Genomic DNA, 24,455 nt, shown 5'->3' with positions numbered 1-24,455 from the left:
ACATGGTGGAAAAAAGGAAGAAGAAAGCCTTCGTATTCAATTTGACTGGCTCGGTGAATGGTGGCTTTACGCCCTGGAAAATACAAAAGGCATTCATAATAACATAATGTCACACAGCTCCTGCCATGCATAACCCGGACTACTCAAATGGAGATATCCTGCTGTGTCGGGGTCTGGATGAACGGACATGTGAGACCGTCCCCTGCCAGGGAGTTTCAGGGACTCACAGCTTCAGCTAGTAGGTCTCCCTGTCGTTGTTTGTAGGAACTGATGTTCTGAAGACTCTCTTATGGCAAACTGCTGCTGGGTGTGTGTCCTGCTCTCGAAATGTGTGTGTGTGTGTGTGTGTGTGTGTGTGTGTGTGTGTGTGTTTGTGTCTGTGTTTGTGTGTCTGTGTTATGTGTATGCTTGTGTGTACTGCTGCTGCTGTGTGTACATGCACATGTGTGTGTTTGTGTGTGTGTGTGTGTGTGTGTGTGTGTGTGTGTGGGTGGGTGTGTGATGCATGTGTGTGCTGCTGCTCTGTGCGCGTGCGATAATATATCAATTTTGTACTGAATTCCGTGCTGGATGGGTAACCAGTGAAGTAGACGCAAGAGAGGGATAACATGATTTTACGGACTTTTTAAAAAATAAAAATGACTCTAGCAGCATTGTTCAGGATATGACAGGTGCTGCCATCCTTGTTTTGTTTTGTTTTTTTTATCAGAGGGCAAACCAGCGATTAGTAAATTGCAGTAGTCAACGCGACTGAGAATCAAGAAACAGACAAGCTAAGAGGTTGCTTCGGCATTCAGATAATTATGGTGGAATGGTAGGGATTTTTCTCAGCTGGAAGTTTACAGTTTTTACATAGATTACTGACATGGTCATGTATGGACAGTATTGAATCAAAATATGCACCCAGGTTTATGACAGAATTTTGAAAGTTGACAACAGCATTACAGACAGTCAAGGTATGGTCGGAAAGATGACTTAGCACAGACCTAGAGCCTGCAAGCATAGCTAAATTAATGAGTGAGTGAACGAGAGTAAGTACATAAATGCATACGTAAATATAAGAAACATATAGATATGAAAATGAAAATGAGAGGAATCTCTGTATACTTGAAAATCACACAAACAGTTTCACTGTCAATCAGTGATTTGATACATAAATGTAATCTGTGAATTAATGAATGAAACTTACTGAGCATATGAATAAATATGTACATGATAAATGAATAACAGATTCCATTGCTAAAAAAACAACCCATTTTTCTTAACTTGTCAGTTGTCTCTCTCTCTGTCTCACTCTCTCTCTCTCGTGGAGAGCAGGTCGCACTTGTGCACTTCTGCAAAGATTGCTTTTTGTTTGTTTGTTAGTTAGCTTTTTAATGAGCCCCCCCCCCCCCCTCCCCAAATACAGCCACACCCGGGTTCGTCTGTCACACTCCCAACGTCGGCAGTCCGCAAGAAACCATCGATGTTAGATCGCCAGGAGGCCTCACACCAGAGGAGACGCTGCACTGCTTCTGAGTCACTTCGGTGGTGCTCAGTGGTGCCTGTTTTGAGTTGACGTACTTAGGACACCACCTACTAAGCCTCCTACTGACGACGGTAACGGCTTAGTCGCGGTGCCAGACTGAGTGAGCGTCCCTCCCAGAGTGGAGACCGCCGCCACGTCCCTCCAACAACAGCCCCCCATAAATCTGCCGACAATGAAGACATTGACAGGACTCACCCCAAGCACCGAAGTGGAGGGGTATCGAAAATGAGGTCACCATGACAGCAGGGCATGAAAGGCCACAGACTCTGGGACGTTTTTGTTTGTATTGGTAATGATGAAGAAGGAGGATGACAATGACGATGTTGCTATGGAGGTCCATTTTGGTTTGGGACTTCGTAACAAGGCTGTACTCTACGCTTCCTTTCATAATGATATCCCAGCGTCAACCAGGCCCGAAAGATACAGACACTTGCAGTGTTGGACAGGTAATGAGAGTAACACACCAAAAGACACATCCGTGAAGTGGGTGACACACGACTACGTGGTCCCAGTCTCCCCATTTAAGCCCACAGCACACTCAACTCTGGGCAGGAGCGGGCCGCGAGCCCAAAAACCCACCTCCGCTGGGATTCGAACCCGTGTCCTCCCAGCCGTCAGTCCGCGACGCTGACCACTTCGCCACGGCGGCTGGTTCTGCAAAAGTTTTCTGTCTGTACCAGAGACTGCAAAAGGTGTATGCGTCGCTATTTTGTCAAAAGACATGTGAAGAAACATGCCTTCAGCACCCCTTAGTTTTCAGGGTCCCCTGCGGCTGTTTTCAGCCAGTATTCCAGGCCTTTATTATGCTGAAGAGGGCATAAAGAAAAGGCTGCGTTTCACACCGAAAAGTTGACACCGCGCTATATAACAGACGGTGTCACGTTAGGATTGCTCCTGACGCTGATGTTTTGGGGGAGTTTATTGTTGAGGTGCGGCGATGTGGAGCAGAACACCGGGCCTGGACCTTCAAGATCGGAGAACCTGAGGCAGAGCAGACTGGCCAGCGGGGGGCGGAGGGCCAGCGCGGACAGACCGGGCAGTGCGTCGGACAGCAGCCAGTCGACACCCCCTTCTTCCCAGGAACCGCCCACCCTGACCGACATCATGGCCATGTTGCAGTCGATGAACGGTACCCTCAACACGAGGTCTGGTCACGTGGACAGACGCATAGACACTTTTGGGGAACAGTTTGATGTACTGCGGGAGGAGGTGGTGGGGCTGAGGGAGGAGGTGAGTTTTCTACGACAACAAAACCAGGAGCTGACAAAGTCGAAACACCAATGATCTGATGAACAGAGTTGACAAGGTTATAATCCTGAGGAAAAAAGAAAGTTAAAAGGTACTAATATTTTTATTGGTGAAGATTTTTTTTTTTCTCCGCCGTAAACTATCACCACATCTAAAGAAGGCAAATGGAAACGGTCAGAGATCCTTTATGGTCTTTAGCCATCTCGTTATAGTTTCAGTTTCAGTTTCACTTTCTCAAGGAGGCGTCACTGCGTTCGGACAAATCCATACACGCTACACCACATCTGTTGAGCAGATGCCTGACCAGCAGCATAACCCAACGCGCTTAGTCAGGCCTTGAGTGCATGCTTACATATTTGTGTACCTATGAAAGTGGATTTCATTTTACGTAATTTCGCCAGAGGACAACACTCTCGTTGCCATGGGTTCTTTTTCAGTGCGCCAAGTGCGTGCTGCACACGGGACCTCGGTTTATCGTCTCATCCGAAAGACTAGACGCTCAGTTTGATTTTCCAGTCAAACTTAGGAGAAAGGGCGAGAGCGGGATTCGAACCCACACCCTCACGGACTCTGTATTGGCAGCTGAGCGTCTTAACCATTCTGCCACCTTCATCTCGTTATAGACGGTACAAAGATTTTCCTTCACGAGCACGATCAGCTCAAGGAATCAAAACTGGTAGTCGACCAGCCTTTCTCTGTACGCAGCTTCCATGCACATAACCCCGGTACTTCTGAGAAGGGTTACAAAAATGACACGACACCGCTCGAGTGTCACTCTGTAAATAGTGCTCAGTCATGCATGAAAAACTTCTGTGTAGAGTGGGTTGTCCCCTCCCCTCCCCCCCCCCTCCGGCGCTTGGAATTTAAACCAATTGAGCGTGACACGGAAGTTGTAAGCCAATGTCTATCATGACACAATGTGAGACCCCAGTCAGCTGACGTGTCAGATAGCATAAATGCTGACTCGTGCTTTGAAAATGCGTCGACGTTTTTGAATAAATACATCTTTACTTTTTTTTCGCTATCGAAGGTCAATGTGTTTTTTTTTTTTGTTGTTTTTTTTTGTTTTTGTTTTGTTTTTCTTTTCTTTTTTCTCTAAAATCAGATATCATCTTTTTCTTTTCGTTTATCTGTAAATATGTTTTCGTGTGCTTTGCGGTTTAAACCTGTGTGGAAAAATGTTACTCCGACATATTTGCCAATTAAAAGATTTGGGTTTTGTTTTTTTGTTTTTTTGGTGTTTGTTTGTTTGTTTGTTGTTGTTGTTGTTGTTTGTTTGTTTGTTTTTTGTAAACTAGCAATCAAATTTTACAAACAGGAAAGACGTTCTGGTGGTGTTATATGTTTAATGTAAAAAAAAGAAGTTTAATCTCTCTCTCTCTCTCTCTCTCTCTCTCTCTCTCTTTCTCTCTCTCTCATGCACACAAATTCGAACACAGACACAAACACACACACATTGTACAATAATACTGGATGTGATGTTGTTCTGCTAAAAACCCCAAACAAAACAAAAATACCAACAAAAACAAAAACAAAAAAACGGCTCTTTACAATGATAATGTTCTCCACTGAACTGTTCCCCCATATTTTTACGGTTTACACACCAGTGACTGCTTTTCAAATCAGTGTGTGCGTGACCTTCAACAGAACATATCCATACACAGTGGCTCACACTGCCATGCAGCTGATTGTGTGAGTTTCCTGTTGTGGCTTCCTGTCTCCTGTAAGTTACACCCCACTGAGCAGCAAAGGATTCCCACTCGCACAGTCTGTTCTGTTCTCTTCAGAGATTCACGCACGCATGTGCCGATTTACACATTCATCAAAACCGTCATTCATGAAATATTGGCAGTGTGTCGAACAGTGTCAGAGAGATTTGTCTTTTTTTTAAAATAATTTTTTCGTTTTTAATACGAGGTGTTCATTCAATAAATAAGGTGAATTTTTCGGTATAAGGACTTCTAATACAGATAGAAGCTTACTTTCTTCTTTTTTTTCAACGTAGTCTCCCAGCACTGTCACACACTTTTCCCATCTGTGCACAAGCTTCCGTATTCCCTCAGCGTAAAAATCTTTGGACTGATGTCTCAGCCAGTCGCTCACAACACTTTTGACTTCATCGTCACTTTCAAACTTCGTGCCTCTCGTGAACGCTTTCAAGGGACCAAACAGGTGAAAGTCTGAAGGGGCAAGGTCTGGGCTGTAAGGGGGATGAGGGAGCAGTTCCCAGCCCAGCTCGTTGATGGTCTGCACCGTTCGGGCTGCTGTGTGAGGCCTTGCATCTTTGGCACCCACCGGCAGCTGACCTTCGAGTAGCCAAGGTCATCATGGACAATTCTGTGTGCTGTCCCAACAGATAAGCTCAAAGTCCTTGCAATGTCATCCACTGTCACCCTTCTGTCAGACTGAATGAGGTCATTGACTGATTCGATCACCTCAGGAGACCTCACTTCTGTAGGCCTTCCAGGCCTGTCTTCATCCTCAACACTGCTCCGTCCTTCTTTAAACAATTTAGCCCACTTGTAGACATTTTTTCGGCTGAAACATGTGGCACCATACACAGTTGTCATTCTCCTATGAATTTCAACTGGTTTGCACCCTTCAGCAACCAAAAACTTGATAACTGACCGCTGTTCAATCCTGGAGCATGCTTCTTGGTCGGCCATCTTTGTTAATCGTCAAAACTCTCAAAGTTTTTTTTAATCTGCAAAACAAATTAAATCCATGTGAAAAAGAAGTAAAACAAAACAAAAAAACAAAAAAAAGTAAGCTTCTATCTGTATTAGAAGTCCTTATACCGAAAAATTCACCTTATTTATTGAATGACCCTCGTACAACAGCAAGCTGCTTGTGAGAAAGTGTCAGAGAGAAGTATCATTTTTGCACAGAAACAAGTAACACGTTGCCAGTGTGTGTTTAATGTGTCAAGTGCAGGCTGACCGATTGTCTGCTCTGTGTGTGTGTGTGTGTGTGTGTGTGTGTGCTGCTCTGTGGACGTGTGTGTTGTGTGTGTGTGTGCTGCTGCTGCTGCTGCTGCTGTGTGTGTGTGTGTGTACTCGTGTGCACACGCTCAAGCGCAGATGCTGTGTGCGTGTGTGTGTGTGTGTGTGTACTCGTGTGCACACGCTCAAGCGCATATCAAAGAGACGAGCGAGTATCGACACACACAGCGGCTGTGTTACGAGAAGAACACGAGTGAACAGCGGTGGAAGGTGTGTGTCGTGTGCTTGGTGTGAAAAGATTGGGTTGTTGGTTTGGGTTGGCTGTTTCCCCCCCCCGCCCCCCCCTTGTTTCTTCATTGTAACACTGTGTGGATTTGGAAGATTGCATAAGGCGTTTCTTGTTGTAAGAATATGTTGATTTGGAGGATTGTGAGCAGTGCTTTCTTTGTGAAAGATTGTGGATTTAGAGGATTGTATATAATAACTGCACTGTTGGAAGACTGGTGGATTTGGAGGATTGTTTTTTAGTGTCTAGACTCTCGCGAGACAGCGTGGATTTGGAGGACAGTACGTGGTGCTGTGTAAGGTTTATCGTGGAGTGTGTGTGGCCGGTTCATGTTTATCATGGTGATGTGATTTTGTCAGTTTCTGTCTACATCATTCTGGGGCTGTCTTTCACTGACTTTGGCTGTCTCAGGTTCTGACTGTGTGTCCATCTGTGTCTGCCTGTCTGTCTTTCTCTCTCTCTCTGTCTCTGTCTGTCTGTCTGCCTGCCTGTCTGTCTGTCTGTCTCTCTAGTTTGGTTTAATTATTCAAGTTACTACTCAATTGACATGATATGCATACTTAGATGTAAGCTCTGTTTGCCAGAGACCCTTTCCTATGGGGTGGTGGCCACCTTAAGGAATAGAATTTGTTCTGTTTTGTTCTGTTCTCTTTCTCTCTCAAATCAAATCAAAATCACTTTATTAATCCATATGGAAGAGTTCAATAACAGGCTCGTTGTAAACACCAACTAGAATAATCACTATTAAAGACATGAGAGCTAGTCATATAAGAACTCACAGTAGCTGACGATAGACTAAAACAAATCACACACACACACATTGCACAATATATATAAAAAAAAAATTTTTAAAAACACCCAGCAAATAAATTGTGTCTATACAAGTAAAATGCACACACACACACACACAAACACACACGCACGCACGCACGCACACACACACACACACACACACGCACACACGTACATACACAACGATGTAAAGAAATAAAAACATCCACTTAATAAATCGTATATAAGTTATAAGTAACATGCACACCCGCATGCTTTCTCCTCTCTCTCTCTGTGCTACTCTGCAATTGCCGACGTGTCAGTCTGTCTCTTTTTGTCAGTGTGTGCATGTTGGTTGGGTGGTCATTCATTTCACGTCTATTCACTAAAATGTGTTTATGTGTACGGAGCCTACCCTGTTTCCACCAACTGTCCATCAACCCCCATTTTACAAAACTGATGTCAACAATCACCAATATGTGTGTCAGGACATTATAAAGAATTCCTCCTCACCCGCCACACACACACACACACACACACACACACACACACACACACACACACAGAGTAATAGCTAAGCATTTCAAGGTGATACCTTTCAGATGCCCAGGTTTTTACATAATTCTTTCAGGATGCCCATAGCATGATGCATACTCCTTACAGGATGCCCATAGCATGATACATACTCCTTACAGGATGCCCATAGGGTGATACATGGTGTGTGTCCATCGAGATCGATGATGACCGTCGTTGTCATCCAGCTGGGGGATAGGGGGAGGGTGGTGGTGGGGGGGGGATGCTCGTGAATCTATCTGTGAATGCGCAGATGGCTGAATAGTCCAATCTGCGCACGAAATGTTCGCTGACAGTTGGGGCAGACAAAGACAGGCATATCATTGTCAGGGAGCTTGTTTGCCCGTGACTTTCTGGCCTGCCTCTTCTGAACAGCTGCAGCAGTCCTGTTGGCCTCGCACAACTTGGCGCCTTTGTGCACAGGAGCGCGCCATTTGTCACGGTCCACTGTAGATTCCTCCCAGAAGTCAGGGTTGATATCAAACGCTTTCAGAGAGACTTTCAGAGCATCTCCGAAGCGCTTCTTCTGACCTCCGTGTGATCTCTTCCCTTGTTGAAGCTCGCCATAGAAGAGCCAGCCTTTTGGGCAGCCGATGGTCTGGCATGCGCGCCACGTGTCCAGCCCAGCGAAGCTGGGACTGCATCAGGATGGTGAAGATGCTGGGAAGGGTGGCTTTTGCAAGCACCTCCGTGTCTGGGGTCCTGCCTTGCCACTTGATGTTCAGTAGCTTCCTGAGGCATGTTGTGTGGAAGTGGTTCAGCTTCTTGGCATGTCGTTGGTACACTGTCCAAGTTGAGTCTACCAAAAGTTGCGCTTGCTCTTGCAATTCTAACGTTCACTTCATCGTCGATGGTCGCATTTCGTGACAGTGTGCTGCCAAGGTATGTGAACCACTCCACCGCACTGAGTCTCTGACCGTTGACTGTGATGTTGGGCTCAGCGTGGGGTTTCCCTGGGGCTGGCTGATGGAGAACTTCAGATTTCTTCGTGCTGATGGTAAGGCCGAAGTTCCTGCTGGCAGTGGCAAACTTGTGGACGCTGAGTTGCATGTCAGCTTCAGATCCAGCGTGGAGGGCACAATCATCAGCAAACAAAAAGTATCTGATGATGTCTGTCATGACCTTGGTTTTTGCTTGAAGCCTGAGGTTAAACAGCTTGCCATCTGTTCGGTACTTTGGCCGATTCCAACATCACCATCTCTGAAGGCATCAGTAAGCATTGCAGAGAACATGAGGCTGAACAGTGTTGGAGCCAGGACGCAGCCTTGCTTGACACCCTTTGTGACAGGAAAAGGAGCAGATGTTTCGCCATTGTCCTGGACTCGAGCCTGCATGCCTTCATGGAATGGGCTGACCAAGGAAATAAATTTCCGAGGGCATCCGTACTTGGCCATGATCTTCCACAGTCCCTCTCTACTCATGGTGTTGAAGGCCTTAGTGAGGTCGACATAGGTGGAGAACAGATCAGCATTTTGCTCCTGACATTTCTCTTGCAGCTGCCTTGCAGCAAACACCATGTCGGTGGTTCCGCGCTCTTTCCGGAATTCACATTGACTCTCAGGCAAATGACCTTGGTCAAGGTGTGCTGTGAGGCAGTTTAGTAGGATCCTGGCAAGTATCTTGCCTGCAATGGAGAGCAAGGAAATGCCCCGATGATTATCACAGGCTTGCCGGTTCCCCTTTTGCTTGTACAAGTGAATGATAGATGCAGCTTTGAAATCCTGGGGGATCGTCTCTTCTTTCCACATGAGTGAGTACAGCTGATGGAGCTTCTCTGTCAGCACAGTGCCTCCATCCTTGTAGACCTCTACTGGTATGGAGTCTGAGCCAGGTGCTTTGCCACTGGATAGCAGACGGATTGCTTTCTGGGTTTCAAGAAGTATTGGCGGATCGTCCAGTGCTTCGTTGATGGGGACTTGTGGGAGACGGTCTATGGCTTCATCATTTATGGAGGAAGGGCGATTTAAGACACTGTTGAAGTGCTCAGCCCAGCATTCGAGAATATTCTCCTTCTCGGTGATCAAGGTATTCCCATCTGCACTGAGGAGGGGGGATGATCCTGAGGATGTGGGGCAGTAGACTTCTTTGAAGGCATCATAGAACCTCTCCATATCGTGCCTGTCAGCATATCCCTGGATCTCATCAGCTTTGTCACTCAGCCACTTATCCTGCATCTGACGTAACTTTTGCTGAACAGTCCTGCATATGGCATTGTACGCATCCTTTTTTGATGTGGACTTTGGGTTGCTCAGGCAGGCTTGATGCAGACGGCGTTTCTCATCCAGAAGCTGCTTGATTTCTTCACAGTTTTCATCAAACCAGTCTTTGTGCTTTCTGGTCATGGGTCCCAGGGTTTCCGAAGCTGTACTATAGATCAGCTTGCGCAGGGTCCTCCAGTCAGACTCCACATTCTGGTTGTCCAGAGAGGCGGATTCCAGACGATCTTCCAACAGCTCCACAAAGGTCTGTTTGATGGTGATGTTTTTCAGCTTAGCGATGTTGAGCCGTTTTGGAGCCTTCTGGCCTTGGGGGCGTCTCTTGGGCTGGATTCGAATATTCAGCTTCGAGACTACAAGGTGATGGTCTGTCCAACACTCGGCACCGCACATGGTCTTTGTCACACGTACATCTTGCCTATCCCTTTTCCTGACGATGACGTAATCGATGAGATGCCAATGATTTGAGCGAGGGTGCATCCATGACGTCCTGTTACGGGTAGGGAGGCAGAAAACTGTGTTGGTTATCAGTAGTTCATGCTCTGCACAGGTCTGAAGCAAAAGCAATCCATTTGGGTTGCAGTGGCCCACACCGTGCTTTCCAATCACTCCATCCCAGGAGATGTAGTCAGAGCCAACTCTAGCATTGAACTTCCCAAGAATGATGAGCTTGTCTGCTTTCGGGATAGCAGCACTGACAGAGTGAAGGTCCTTGTAGAACTTCGCCTTCACTTCATCCGGGTTGGTCATGGTTGGGGCGTAGGCACTGACAATGGTGAGGTGCTTCTGGCCAGATGCCAGCGGGAGTTTCATGGTCATAAGCCTATTGTTGGCTCCCTTTGGGATTCTGGCTAGCTTGCTGACAAGTGCTGTTTTTACAGCAAAACCAACGCCAGCCTCGCGTCGCTCTTCGCTTCCTCGTCCACTCCAGAAGAAGGTGTAACCAGATCCCCGTTCATAGAGCTCGCCTTCGCCTGCTACATACTCCTTACAGGATGCCCATAGCATGATACCTACTCCTTACAGGATGCCCATAGCACAATACTTACTCTTTACAGGATGCCCATAGCATGATACATACTCCTTGCAGGATGCCCATAGGATGATTCATACACCTTACAGGATGCCCACAGCATGATACATACTCCTTACAGGATGCCCACAGCATGATACATACACCTTACAGGATGCCCATAGCATGATACATACTCCTTACAGGATGCCCATAGCATGATACATACACCTTACAGGATGCCCACAGCATGATACATACACCTTACAGGATGCCCATAGCATGATACATACTCCTTACAGGATGCCCATAGCATGATACATACACCTTTCAGGATGCCCATAGGATGATACATACACCTTTCAGATGTCCATAGGGTGATACATACACCGTTCAGGATGCCCATAGGATGATACATACTCCTTACAGGATGCCCATAGCATGATGCATACTCCTTACAGGATGCCCACAGCATGATACATACTCCTTACAGAATGCCCATAGCATGATGCATACTCCTTACAGGATGCCCATAGCATGATACATACTCCTTACAGGATGCCCATAGCATGATACATACTCCTTACAGGATGCCCATAGGGTGATACATACACACCTTTCAGATGCCCATAAGGTGATACATAAACTTTTCAGGATGCCAATAGGGTGATACATAGATCTTTCAGACAGCCTTTGGATGATACAAAAACCTTTCAGACGGCCATAGGATGATACATGCACCTTTCAGATTCCCATAGGGTGATACACCTTTCAGATGCCCACAGGGTGATACATACACCTTTCAGGTGCCCATGGGATGATACATACAGCTTTTAGATGCCCGTAGGGTGATACATACACTGTTCAGGACACCCATAGAGTGATAGTTAACCTTTCAGGATGCGCATAGGATGATACGTACACCTTTCAGATGCCCATAGGATGATACATATCAGGATCTCTATTTTGTTATTCCTAAACCTTACAAGATGTCCATCGGATTACGCATAAACCTGAAGCTATGCCCATCGAGTGGAGCCTTTTCAGCATGTCCGTTGGGTGATGCTTAAACTTTTCAGGATGCCCTTGGGTGATACCTGACCATTACAGTATTTCCACTGAGTGATACTTAAGCCTGAGAGGCTGTCCATTGAGTGATACCTAAACCTCACAGGATGTCAGTTGGGAAGTTTCGTTTTGATGAGAATGTAATTTTCAGTGATGGTTTGATTTCACAGCTGTTGACCTCACGATGACAAAGGGAGGAGACAAGGAGGCGTCACGGTGGCGGTGGGTAGTCCTGACATCGGCTTTCTTCTCACTCCTTCTCAATGGCAATGGACAGTACCACGCTGGCGTTCTGAAAGTGGCCATGATAAGTCATCTCAACACTGACGTCAAAATCACCACGTGGCTGATGTCGTATTACGCAGGTTCCTTTGCACTGACAGGTTGGTGGATGTGAACAGTTTTACTGGCATACAAGAGGCAGAGCCTTCATGGTTCACATGTGATTCCTGCTGAACAACAACAACATTTCGGGGGGTGATGGGAGAGGAGGGAGGCGAGCAGGTGGAAGAGGGGGTGGGGACAGCCCCAGTGTTATCAGTAACGTGTTGTGCCCCTTACAGCTGTGGTGTTATGAGTGAAGAGTTGTTTCACATGCAGCCCCAGTGTAATGAGTGGTGATTTGTGCCACTCACAGCTCTGGTATTATATTGATGTGTTGTGTCTCCTGTAGCCCTGAGTACTGTGTCCTTTGCTGCCTCACTGTTATGAGGTGCTCCTCAAACTGCCCCAGTGTCATGAGTTGTTCCTCTTACAGCCCCAGTGTTTATGAGTTGTTCCCCTTACTGCCCCAGTGTTATGAGTTGTTCCCCTTACAGCCCCAGTGTCATGGGTTCCCCTTACAGCCCCAGTGTTATGAGTTGTTCCCCTTACAGCCCCAGTGTTATGAGTTGTTCCCCTTACAGCCCCAGTGTCATGAGTTGTTCCCCTTACAGTCCCATTGTTATGAGTTGTTTCCCTTACAGGCCCTGTGGGCAGTGTGCTGGTCAACATAACTAGCTGCCGGACGTGTGTAGTGCTGGCTGGCCTTCTCTGTCTGCTGGGCTTCGTCCTCACCTCGCTGGTGACCCATGTCGTCGGCCTCTTCCTCACCATCACCCTCATCGGTGAGTGTATTGGTCACTGGGATCGGAAGGCTTATTGATCACTCGGTGAGTGTATCATTCACCATAATCAGTGAACTGGTCAGTATTTTGATCACCATCACTTTCATCTGCGAGTGTACTGATCATCATTGGTAACTTATTGATTACCATCACTCCCTTTGGTAAATGGGTTAATTACCACAGCCCTCATTGGTGTATAAAATAAAGATAAAACTCTAACCTAAATGAATGATTTCCAAATGTTGTCTCATTCGTCATTTATCAGATGGATTCCCCAGTCTCCTTGATGAAGGCGGCAGTACTTCGCAGGTCCTCCAGTCTTCCGTAGAGTTTCCAGGCCACTGAAATTGGGTTGGGCCAGGTTTTCTCTCGGAGTGCTTGGTGGAGTGGGCAGGACTGCAGCAGATGTTCTATTGTCTGGCTGCCTGTTCTGCAATGATTTCCAAATGAAAAACTAACCAAATGTTTGTAACAAATGATTTTTTTTTTTTTTAACAAAAAAACATGAAGCCAGTTTGAATGATCTTTTTTTTTTAATACTAACCAAACATGAACGATTATGATTTTCCACATTATAAGGTAGCCAAAATTTAACATCATTATCATCATCATTAGCAGCAACAGCAGCAGCAGCAGCAGCAGCAGCAGTAGTAGTAGTAGTAGTAGTAGAGTGGTAGTAGTAGTAGTATGCCCTTTAAAGACCTTATTTTTATTATTATGATTATGATGCCTAAGATTTCTATTGTAACTATTATAATTACGACACAAAGCACAGGTGACTGGGAAATGACAAGTGCACAATTTTCATTTGTGTGTGTTCCCAGGAATTGGCCAAGGAATATGCAACTCGGGTGCCTTCATGGCTCTTGGATTCTATTTCCCTGAACAAGCCGGCATCGCGCTGGGAGTGTCCATCTCGGGTGGAGCCTTGGGTATCTTCATGCACCCGCCCTTGCTGCAGAGTCTGGTGGACTGGTACGGGCTGCAGGGAGCTCTGCTGCTGAGTGGGGCCGTCGCCTTCCACGCCTCCCCTCTGGGGGCCCTGATGAGGCCCTGCAGGTGGGTATAGAACGGGGTGGTGTGGGGTAAAATGAAGTGGAGTGGAGAAGGGTGAAGTGGATTGGAGGTAGGTGGGGTATAGGGTAGAGTGGGGCCATTGCCTTCCACGCCTCCCCTCTGAGGGCCCTCATCATGCCTTGCAAGTGAGGGGTACAAAGGGGGTATGGAAGGGGATACAATGGAACAGATTGACAGGATAGGAAGATTGGTGAACAACGTGTCAGATAATAGAACAGAATAGACTGGGAGGATAGAAGGCAAGAGTGCTGGGGAAGAATTCTTGGAAGTCAAACACAGTCTGAAGATGACGCAATCTGCGTTTTCAGGGCATCACAGTCCAAGACTGGAAGCACACAGGCACCAGCAGGTACAATGGAAGTCTACTGTCTGAGGAGTGGTGGATTCTGTTATGTGACATCCGTTTCTTGTAGCAGCGAGACGTTGTCTGCCGTCCTCTTCGAAGTTAGCCATCAGTCTGGAAACGTGAGACCCCAAGGCTGGCCTGTTTGCTGTGGAGCCTTCAGGCTCGCAAGGTTTATGCTGCTCCACTTGAGGTAGCTCTTTTACCTCAGTTTGGGCCTTCCCAAGGGCCTGTCTGCATGAGCCTTTCTTGAGCTGACCGTATACAAGTTGTCTGTGTGTGCAGCTTTCGTCCATTCCGATCACATGGCCAGTCAATCGAAATTAAACTTTCAGCAACATCAACTCAGTGCTCATAAAGCCAGTTCTGTCCAGCATTTCTTGGTTTGTGACTTCATCCTGCCAGCGGATTATGATGGTCATGTGAAGTAATCTCATTTAGAACTGTTCTAGCTGCTTTTTTGTTTTCAGTCTAATGACATCATCTTAGATGAACAGACTATAAATGAATAAACAAAACGATCATATGGAACTGTTATAGCTGCTTAATGTGCCGACGATACGACATCCATGATTCACATCCATAGAGCAGCTAGAAATGACATGAGCTGTGTAAACCTTGATTTTTGTTAACAGACTAGTGCCTTTCTGCTGGAGGACCTTCAGTCTGTCTTCCAAATGTTTGGCTGGCCTTTTGGATTTTGGATATGATCATTTTACCATCTAAAAAGATTGTGCAGCCACGGTACTTGAACCATATCCACGCATTTCAGCTAGACTCCATCAAAAGTGATGTTTGGCTGGGGCGGTGTTCAAGACTTGTCAGTTCGAAGAGCCTGGACATTTCTGCAAAGTGGTCAACGATTGCCTGTAGATGGTTTTCCCCATTTTCCATTAGGACACAGTCATCTGCAAATAAGGCTTCGATGATGAGCTTTTCCATGGTCTGTGTTCGGGTGGAGAGATGGTGGAGTTCAAAGACAGATCCATCTAAGTGATAACCTGTCCTGTCATGTTGTCATGTGACAGCCTTATCAGAGTGGTGAACTTGTGTGGGCAGCCCAACTTCATGAGGATCATTTACTGAGCTTCTCAGTTGATGGTGCCAAATTCCATCTTTGACAGGAGCTTTGCGACAGTTCATCTGCTTTCTGGCAGTCCTAACCTCGTCCTTATTGGGTGGAAGGTCAAGTTGTAATGCTGCCTTGTCGACAATATATGGTCGGCTCAGAAGTTGACTGAAATGCTCTTTCCACCTCGCCCTGATTCCGTCTTTGTCTTTCATGATGGTTGAACCTAAATTGACACCAAGGGGGCTGTTCCACCTCCAGAGGGGCCGTAGATGGCCTTGATGGAACTGAACAGCATCTTGCAGTTGTTAGTATCTGCACAATGCTGCACTTCTTTGGCTTTCTGATCCCACAGTCTGTCTTGTGTGTCATAAAGGTCTCTCTGGGTTTCGGACTGACTGTCTCTCTATTTGTCTTGTCGAGAGGCACAGTTTGGGTGATTCTGACTGTCAATGCTGGGTATTCCCTTTTCGTGAAGTAATGCTTGGACGGCCTATCGAACTAGTCTTGGTGAAGCCTCTTCATTTGGCCTCATACTGATTTGGCTGTCCTTATGGTTAATTCTTTGAACTGGTTCCACTTTTCCTTTGGTCCACCAATTGGAGGTCCCAACGCTGAAAACTTTTCATCAAGGCTGTATTGGAACGCCTGTTGGTATCTTCCTGAGAACCTTCTTGCTGTTTTAAAGGTTAGTCTGGTGAGATTGAGGCAGTTGTGGTGTGGAGAGACTATGTGGATGTTAAGCTTGGCTTTAACAAGTCTGTGGACCATCCAGTAAAGTGGAAGAGCTGTTGCATGCGGACAACCCCACTCTCTCAGCAAAAGGAACCTTGATGCAGTGGCACGTTGCGTCTTGAGATCCTTTTGACTGCTGTGGATGACTAAGACTTCTTAGTGTCTCGTCGTGCACTTGGCATTCCACAGCGCCTGCTGGAACCAACTTGCTGATTGTTGGACCTTACTGATAGTCTCATCTGCCCAGTCTGCTGGAACAAGTCTTCGCATACATGGAGTATACAAGCTCTAACTCACCAAGAATTTCAGACATGAGGACTACTCTCATCAAATTTTGCCAGCCATTGATTTCATTGCTGGGGATGTGGCCACTGCTGCACGCGAACAGCTATGAAGAGTGCCAGGCCGGGACCAATTACTTATTTGGACAGCACGATATGTTCCCCCGTCAGAGGTACTACCCCTTTCTGACATCCTATCACAATGATCATGTTAACATAGGACTGGAAGGCCATAGCACATCGTGGGAGGGAGAACAGATCGAAATATGCCAAGATATTATCATAGGAAGGTCGAAGTGCAATGTGGGGGAGGAAATAACGCATAGGAAGAGACAGGACGGTCAGAGTACATTATGAGGGTAGGGGAAGATTTAATCAGAACAGATAAAAAAAAGATAGGAAAGTACAATGGTAAAGTACACGTCACTAGATGTTACGTTTCACAGTGCAAAAGTCATAAATTGTCGCAGTTAGTAGCACAATGGCAATGCAATAATCACCACTTTCTAATGACTCCTGTTGTCTCTCGGGTATACAACATGGTGCCTGTCACTCCTCTGGAATGGGTATAAAATGGTGCTAATTATGTCTGTGTTGATGGGTGCAATCCTCTTGGAATGGGTATAACATGGCTCCTGTTATCTCACTGGGATGGGCACTACCTGTCTCTAATTATCAATGGGATGAGCACTCCCTGTCTCTAATTATCACTGGGATGGGTGCAACCTGGCTCTACATATCCCTCTGGTGTGTGTTTAACAGGACACCTGTTATCTTTATTGGATGGACACAGGTTGGTTCCTGTTATCCCTCTTTTCCCTTTCAGTCTGAAGATTGAAATAAAGCTGTAACCATGCTGGAAGCTGACTTGTACTGATTTTCCCCCTTCAGCCTGGAGATGAAAGCAACCCAAGGGAGACCAGGAGGCAACACCTTGCAGAAGTTATGTGCCCTTTTCGCCAGTGTTCGAGGTCTGCACAAGTCCCCGCTGACGTCACGGGCCACGGTATCTTTCCTGATGGCCGTGTTCGTGATGTCCCTGGCTTTCCACTCTGTGCTGGTTCTTTTACCCTACCATCTGATTCATGAGGGGTGAGTTTTTGTCTTCACCGGTCTTTGTCTGGGTTCCTTATGTCCGTCCCCTTCCATTGTCTGCCAATCCTTTTACCCCCACCACCTTATTCACGGTTTTACCTATGTCACACTCACTTTCCTTCAACACGCATACATCCACCCCCAAAACCAATTTCCTTCGTATTTTGTTTCAAGACTGTTCATATGCGTTCAGTACGATCTAGCCACATCTGGTACAAAAGAAACTTATTTCTCTAAATGTTAGTTAAAAAGTCATGGGTCACAAATTTTCTCGTTAAAAAAACCTAGTCTTTTCGTTTTCATCAAGTTGTTTCCTCTTTCTAAACAACTTTAACCATGTTCCCAGAGGAACAGTTCTGTCGTCTACCATTTACATTACACCAATGACAACACCGGAACAGAAACGACCCAAGGTGAATACTCTTAAAGATTTTCCCAACTCTGACACTATTCTGAAAAAGTTCAGATTTTTCTCACCAGTGCGAGGACATTGAATTTGATGCCAATTTCACACACACACACACACACACAGAAAGAAACGTTGGCTTCAGGAAAGGACCAGCAAAAGACATAATTCAACATGTATGCCAGCTACAACGTCTGAAAGAATTAAAAGAATGGGACGAAAACACAGAACACCTCAGGCAGCTCTTCAACACAGATCTTTTATTCACTCTGGGAAGACACTGTCGGGAATGACCAGATCAGAACTGATGCACAAGTGAAGCTACTTATAGACGAAATCAGCAAAGAGGCTCAGTCACTAAAGGTAGGTCCCGTTTGAGATACACTGTAAAGCAAAACGGAAAAGGGAAGAGAATTCCATGTACAAAGTCACAACCTCCAACCTGACAGTGGAAGGCGAAGCCGTGACTCATGTTGTCCAGTGGCTGGCATCCATACGTATGATTCTAAAATTCAACACGCCATAACTGACCGATTCTATGAACTTCTTTCAAAAACCTTCAAATGGAGTTGGGAATGTACTGTCTATTCTTCGTATCTTTATTATTTATTCTGCATTTCACTTTGACTACCGTGCTTTGAATCTAGAAAAGACTGAGAACTCAAACGTTCACCATGACTGAATCATAGAAGAAATAATTCTATAATCATTTATTCAATCACTGCAAAATATGAAGAAAAAACAAATACAAGGAAATGGTCAGATGTTCCTGTTCGTGTTTTTCTGTTTCTGATTTTCTATCTAAACTAGCAGCAAACAAAACTCACAGCTACAAAATATCAGGATATGTTTTCCATAGTATCACCAGAAGGATATGAATTGATATCAAGGGTGCGACATTTTTATCATATTACTGGGTATGATGATTTTCACCTCACTGTTACTGTAGTTTGATATCCTTCCGCTCACAGCAAAAATAGGTCGTATTTATAAGATTATCGTTGTAGTATGTGCATTCAACCTTGGGCAGGTTTAGGTGAACTCATGGCTTTACATATTGTTTAATGTATACTGATATCTATGTATGCAGAGATGTACACAAATTTGATGGCTTGATCTCCAATGCCAACGTCTCCTTTGCATTCAGGATGCACATAAATGAACCTTTGTCCAGACCCCTTCCAGATTCCAGTCCTCCTTTTGTTTTGTGGCCCAAGACCTGTGTGTATTTAAACATTTCTGAGTTCTGGGTTCCTCGTTCATTCTGTCTTTGACTGTTTTCCTCCTTTTCTTCTTGACGTCAGTCTTTATCCCTTTTTTCAGTGGACTGACGCCCACAGAAGCATCCTTCTCCATCTCTGTCATGGGTATCGGAAGTCTGATTTCCCGGATAGCATCCGGTTTCCTGGGCCATGACCCTCGCGTAGGGAACTTGCTGGTGTACTTTGGCCTGCTGGGATTACAGTCTGTTGTTGCACTGGCAGCGCCCTCTCTCATTGCACAAGGAATTGTGGGTACGTACTGAAAGCTTTACAATTCCAAAATATACCACCGATTTTCCTTCGTTTTTCTCTGTGTGTGCATTTGATCTGATGAGATATCTATACAGCTCAAAAGTAAATCGTTTGAATTTCATTGCAGTAAGACATAAGATACAACATTCACATAAAGCATGGTGTCAGCAAGGAGACTAACGCCTTAACAAATGGGAAAGAAGATAAAACAGGGAAAAGCAGCTAACAACAATGAAACTTTTCTACATTTCAGATAAGCCATATTGTCAGCCGGTATTCGAACTAGTGTCATCAGTTGTTTGTGTCACAATTATCTTCGCATCAAACAGCTGATTGTTTACTTTACTACACTTATTTTCCTTATTTGGCTTAGCCAGCTACTGTAGTGTCTTGATTTTTCTACCGAGAATTACGAGTGATTCATTTAATCAACATCATTTTTCCATATCTGTTACTGTCCGTTCAAAGCACTGCCAAAAATTATTTACATGCAAACATCGCAAAGAAAAAGTTGTGGCAAATAACATTTGTCTTGTTTCCATTCTCTTTGTTAAGAGTTGTTGAGTTGCTTTATTATTATTATTATTATTATCATTATCATTATTATTATTATCATCATTAGTTTTGATTTCTCCTTCTGCTTCTTCTTCTTCTTATTATTATATTTTCGTTTTGTTTTTGTTTTCCCCCTGAAGGCCTGACTAAGCATGTTGGATTAGGCTGTTGTTTAGGCAACTGTTTGGTAGATGCTCTGTAGCACATATCGATTTATCCAAACACAGTGACGTCTTCCTGAGCAACGTACATCAACTGATTCTTTCTCTCTTTGTTTCCGCCGGACAGGGTGTTATGCGTACAGCTTTATGGTGGGCCTATACCACGGTGGCCTGTTCACTCTGAAATACCCCATCCTGTATGAAATCGTGGGTCTGCATCACGTGGCCACCGCCTTCGGCCTGAGCTTCTTCTCCTATGGCGTGGGGGGACTCCTGGGGCCACCACTCACGGGTCAGTCCATGTGTCACAGCCTGTCTTTGTTCAGCTTTTTCTTATTCTTGTTCTTCTTTATCTTGTCGTTGTTGTTATTCTCCTTTTTTTTCTTCTTGTTCGGTTCTTGGTCTTTTAGATCTTACTGCAGCATTTGATACAATTAATCACACACTTCTCACTGAAAGACTCAAACATTCTTTTGGCATCCACTATCTTGCTCTTTCTTGGTTAGAGTCCTACTTATCTAATCGAACCGTGAATGTCTTTTTAAATGTCTTTTTAAAACTTCAATCCTAGGAAACTCTGCTATCATATGGTGTCCCACAGGGATCAGTCTTTTGCCCTATCATGTTTGTTTTATATGCAACCTCACCATCTGATGTAATAAACCGTCACTGCTTCGCTGACAAAACTCAACTCTGTCAGTCAGTTGCTACTACTGAAACTGATCAACTGATGACGTACATGCAAGTGTGCACAACAGTCTTGGATGACCTTCAACGAACTGCAGCTAAATGGTCAAATCAGATGAAAAATTGATGACTGCTGGACCTTTTAAAACGAAGTCAAAAATAACAATAGAAAAGAGTGGTTGTTTCATCTTCATCTTAAGGTACCTTAAAATTTACGCCACCCATTATTAGTTTTTAAATGGTGAAAAGCCTGAACTGCTGCTTGCTCGCCCACACAAAATTTGAACCACACGTCTCTTCCTAATTCTCTTCTGCTGAACAACACTTTTATTCCTGTCTACCGATCAGTGCAGAGCCTCGGTATCAGTCTTGACCACAGTCTGTCATTTCAGCAATACATTTCAATCATCTGCAAATCAACTTACCTTGAGCGAAGTATTAGGTCTAGTCATCATAGCCAGTCAATGGAATCAACAGTCTGTGTTTTCGTTTTGTCCAGGGTTCCAACTCGTCACATACGTTCTGCTTCTGATGCCAGAAGATTAGAATCTCTGTTGTAAAGAAGAAGTAAAGGGGTCAGAGATCTTTCTCTTTTCAGACTCTGTCATTGCGGAATAAACTGTCAGAAAATTTGCGACATTCTATCTCACTGAAATCTTTTCAGCCCTATCTGAAAACACATCTTTTCCAACAACAGCATTTTTCCAGTGCTGCTCTTGGTATGTGGGGAAGCTGCTTGCCAACACACACACACACACACACACACACACACACACACACAAGAAAACAACATTAAACTTTACTTGATTAAACAGGAACGCTGAGCATGACGTTATACGTTTTCCATATAAAAGCAGTTCACATATCCGCATGTCCGCTTTAAAACATTCTAATTAATAATTATTACATTGTAGTTGTAAACCTAGATATGTTGAAAGACATGATCGTTTACATTGCACGTCATATTTTACATTCATCCTTCATATCGTTCATTCATCATTCACAGTCATTGTCATGTGTTCTAAGCAAAAGAGGTATAATACAATGTATGTTTTGTTCTGTTGAGCAAGTATGATAAACATATTAGGGACGTGTATATATTTTGTTTTCTAAAGAACTTATATGAGAAACAAGTTCTGGATGACTACTTTACAGGCTCATGTGTATATCATTTTTTTTGCAGAACTGATACAAGACACGCGTTTACATCCGCACGCCTTGTTTTGGTTTATCGGTGAGTTCACTCCAACCCCCTCTTCACACACACACACACACACACACACACACACACGTCATCTAGATGGTGGAAAAGGCATAACTTTTTTTACTGTCAGAGTTTATGTAATATTTCACAGACAGGACAAGGAGTATGGGAAGTGAACATGCTACAAAAGAATCGACACCAGCAATCAAACACAAGTGAATGAAAGAGTGAACAGCAAAGAAAGGCGGATCGTGAAGTGACGAAGTTCAATGATTCTAAGTTGCACACTGATGAGAAAGCCTAAGGATCCTCAATATTCGTTGAGTGACGTTAATATGGATCTTGTGAAAAAACATAACTAAACTGAATGAAATAATATCATCTTCGTGTGTGCGAATTTCTTGGCTTGAAGAGTCAGTCTGGCAACAAGGAACACGGGCGACAGGTGAAACAACAAAAGAAAAACGGTTAGTGACGCACACATGCAAACAGACACGAAAGACACCCATCAGACTTACCCTGATGCACTGAAGCAGGGATCGAAACAACATCACAGTAGACCTCTGATCCCACAGTCATCCATCAAAGAAAAACGAAACACTGACGACAAACACAAAACAGAACGAGAACACAAATGACGTCAACAAATAAAAGCATGACGAACACAAACTATTTACGTAAAACCGTCTTCTGCCTCCATTCAGACTGGCAAAGAACATGATATGCCAACAGCTTTAATTATATGATTCAGTCTTCAATGGTATACAAGCAAAACGACCTGGACAGTCTTACGGCGCGCGGCATAAACGCTCAGACTGTCAAGGCTTACGCCACTGATGAATTGAAGAAAACATTAGACCCAGTCACCTGAAACGAAAACCACCCACCCCATGCTATCCTGATTCATTGTGGGATCAACCACATCAAAACAAAAGATGCAACAATAGCATGAAATTCCCTTCTCAATGATGAACGTAGGTTTGTGCAAATGTTCTGCCAACGACTGACAGATTGCTGGTAGCAAGAGTGGGAAAGCCAATCAAATTAAGTGAAAATTTGGTGTGGATATGATTCGTATTTTTGATTATACAGTAGCGATAATCGATATCTTTTGTGTATTATGAACACACCCCTGCAGTTTACTCTGACCACATTCAGATTTCTGAAATAAAAGTACAGAGAAACCATTATAAAACTCTAAATCATTCTGAGGCATCGCCCGCTATGCGAGGAACCCAGAAACAAAGAAGTTTATTTGTTTTGTGTTGCCCTGCCCTGATAGACCTTCGAGTTGAATTCATTCCAAAGAAATATTGTACATAATTATCCATGCTTAGTTCCACTATGTTCAATGATATCATCGACTAATGAAGATACCGTGCACCATTTAGCGTTGTAACTGTAAATAGCACTTAAACTAAGAGACAGTTTATCCAAACTGTTACGGAACTCCGTTATGCTTGTGGTATTTACATAAATGATTTACATAAATGACCCTTCTTTTGTAACTATGCTCAATGACATTGTCCCTCAGAGTTCAGAGTTCTCTTTCTCTCCAGTTCTCCCTGTCTCTATATATGTTTCTCTGATGTCTGCCCTTCCAGGTGCCTTGTTTTTGCTGTCCGCTGTATTCTGCAGCCTGGTCACCATATTCCAGCCGACCTCTGACCTGTCCACGGGGCCTGGTGGTCAGCACCAACCCCCCTCCCGGCCCCTGTCCCTCTCAGCGCTACAAACTGAGGACCATGACCAAGAAGACACACAACCCAATGAGCAGTGCACAAGCCTCATAGAAAACGAAACTGACCCGTCAGGTCAGACATGTTTGAGAACTGAAGCGGACGAGTCCGAGTCAACGAAGCCTTCTCATGGATCAGAGGATATCTGTGACAGTGGAACAGAATCATTGGGAGTGACGAGACCACTGCTTCATGAGATGACAGACGTTCGGACACCTGATCATGGTGACAATGGGTCCCATGAAATAAACAGTGTCATTTTGAAACAGGGGGAAATGACTGGTTTGAGACTGGACAAAAAAAGAGGCAGTGAAGAAGCAATGTGCACAGTTGGATCGGGGATAACATCTGAAGATGAGAATCGTGCATCTTGCCAAAAGCACGTTGCTGTTTTGAATCAGGAAAAATGATTCAATGCGTGTGTTGATAACTCAATTATTGTAGGCCACAGACTCTCATGAAGTGGTATTTGAACATATTACAATCAAAGTGAACACGAAGGCATTGAAGTAATAAATGGTTATAATAGGTGTAGCGAGGAAGGTTTCATTGTCTGTTTTTCTCTTTGAAGATAATACATATTGTAAAAAGGGTGTTGTTTGAGAGTGTCGTTCGATTCTGATAGAAGAGAGAGGGGAGTTATGCAGGGGGGATACGGGATCAACTAATCATACACTCACTCACTCTCTCCTCACATCAATAGCAGGGCCACATGGAGTGGTTTTTATAGTGTTTACTTTTGCAATGTACATGGGAAATCAGCACACACACTAAGCAGTTCACCCTACACCTAAAGCAGCACCTATAAGCAGCACACAGCCCAACAAGGATTTCCTTGT

The 24,455-nt window shown here is 44.6% G+C and overlaps 2 protein-coding genes across 4 annotated transcripts in view; one reads left to right on the top strand and one right to left on the bottom strand.

Moving 5' to 3' along the window:
• LOC143286580 (monocarboxylate transporter 13-like) overlaps positions 1-2,236 on the bottom strand; it is a 32,347-nt gene extending 30,111 nt beyond the window's left edge. The window contains exon 1 of the mRNA XM_076594200.1: positions 2,108-2,236. The gene's annotated coding sequence lies outside the window, so the exon portion shown is untranslated. The remainder of the gene's footprint in view (positions 1-2,107) is intronic.
• A 3,878-nt stretch (positions 2,237-6,114) lies between these two features.
• Positions 6,115-24,209, top strand: LOC143286579 (monocarboxylate transporter 13-like). 3 transcript variants are annotated; one of them, XM_076594198.1, is made up of 9 exons: positions 6,115-6,285; positions 11,815-12,027; positions 12,610-12,750; positions 13,575-13,809; positions 17,147-17,347; positions 19,080-19,270; positions 20,114-20,278; positions 21,857-21,907; positions 23,482-24,209. In XM_076594198.1, exons 2-9 carry the CDS (start codon positions 11,829-11,831, stop codon positions 24,024-24,026), a joined length of 1,728 nt encoding a protein of 575 aa, XP_076450313.1. In that variant the 5' UTR covers positions 6,115-6,285; positions 11,815-11,828; the 3' UTR covers positions 24,027-24,209. The 3 variants fall into 3 exon arrangements, with proteins under 3 accessions (XP_076450313.1, XP_076450311.1, XP_076450312.1); XM_076594196.1 differs by having other exon boundaries at positions 6,115-6,299; XM_076594197.1 differs by lacking the exon at positions 6,115-6,285 and adding an exon at positions 6,300-6,415.
• The last annotated feature ends 246 nt before the right edge of the window (positions 24,210-24,455 follow it).

The sequence above is a fragment of the Babylonia areolata genome, chromosome 10 (genome assembly GCF_041734735.1).
Source record: "Babylonia areolata isolate BAREFJ2019XMU chromosome 10, ASM4173473v1, whole genome shotgun sequence".
Classification (NCBI taxonomy): domain Eukaryota; kingdom Metazoa; phylum Mollusca; class Gastropoda; order Neogastropoda; family Buccinidae; genus Babylonia; species Babylonia areolata.
This window is presented reverse-complemented; position numbering and strand designations above follow the sequence as displayed.

Excerpts from the sequence above, each read along its gene's own strand:
- LOC143286579 (XM_076594198.1), top strand. The coding sequence starts at position 11,829 with ATGACAAAGGGAGGAGACAAGGAGGCGTCACGGTGGCGGTGGGTAGTC. Across the intron at positions 13,810-17,146 it reads GCCCTGATGAGGCCCTGCAG|CCTGGAGATGAAAGCAACCC; the intron begins GTGGGTATAGAA and ends TTCCCCCTTCAG. Across the intron at positions 21,908-23,481 it reads CGCCTTGTTTTGGTTTATCG|GTGCCTTGTTTTTGCTGTCC; the intron begins GTGAGTTCACTC and ends CTGCCCTTCCAG.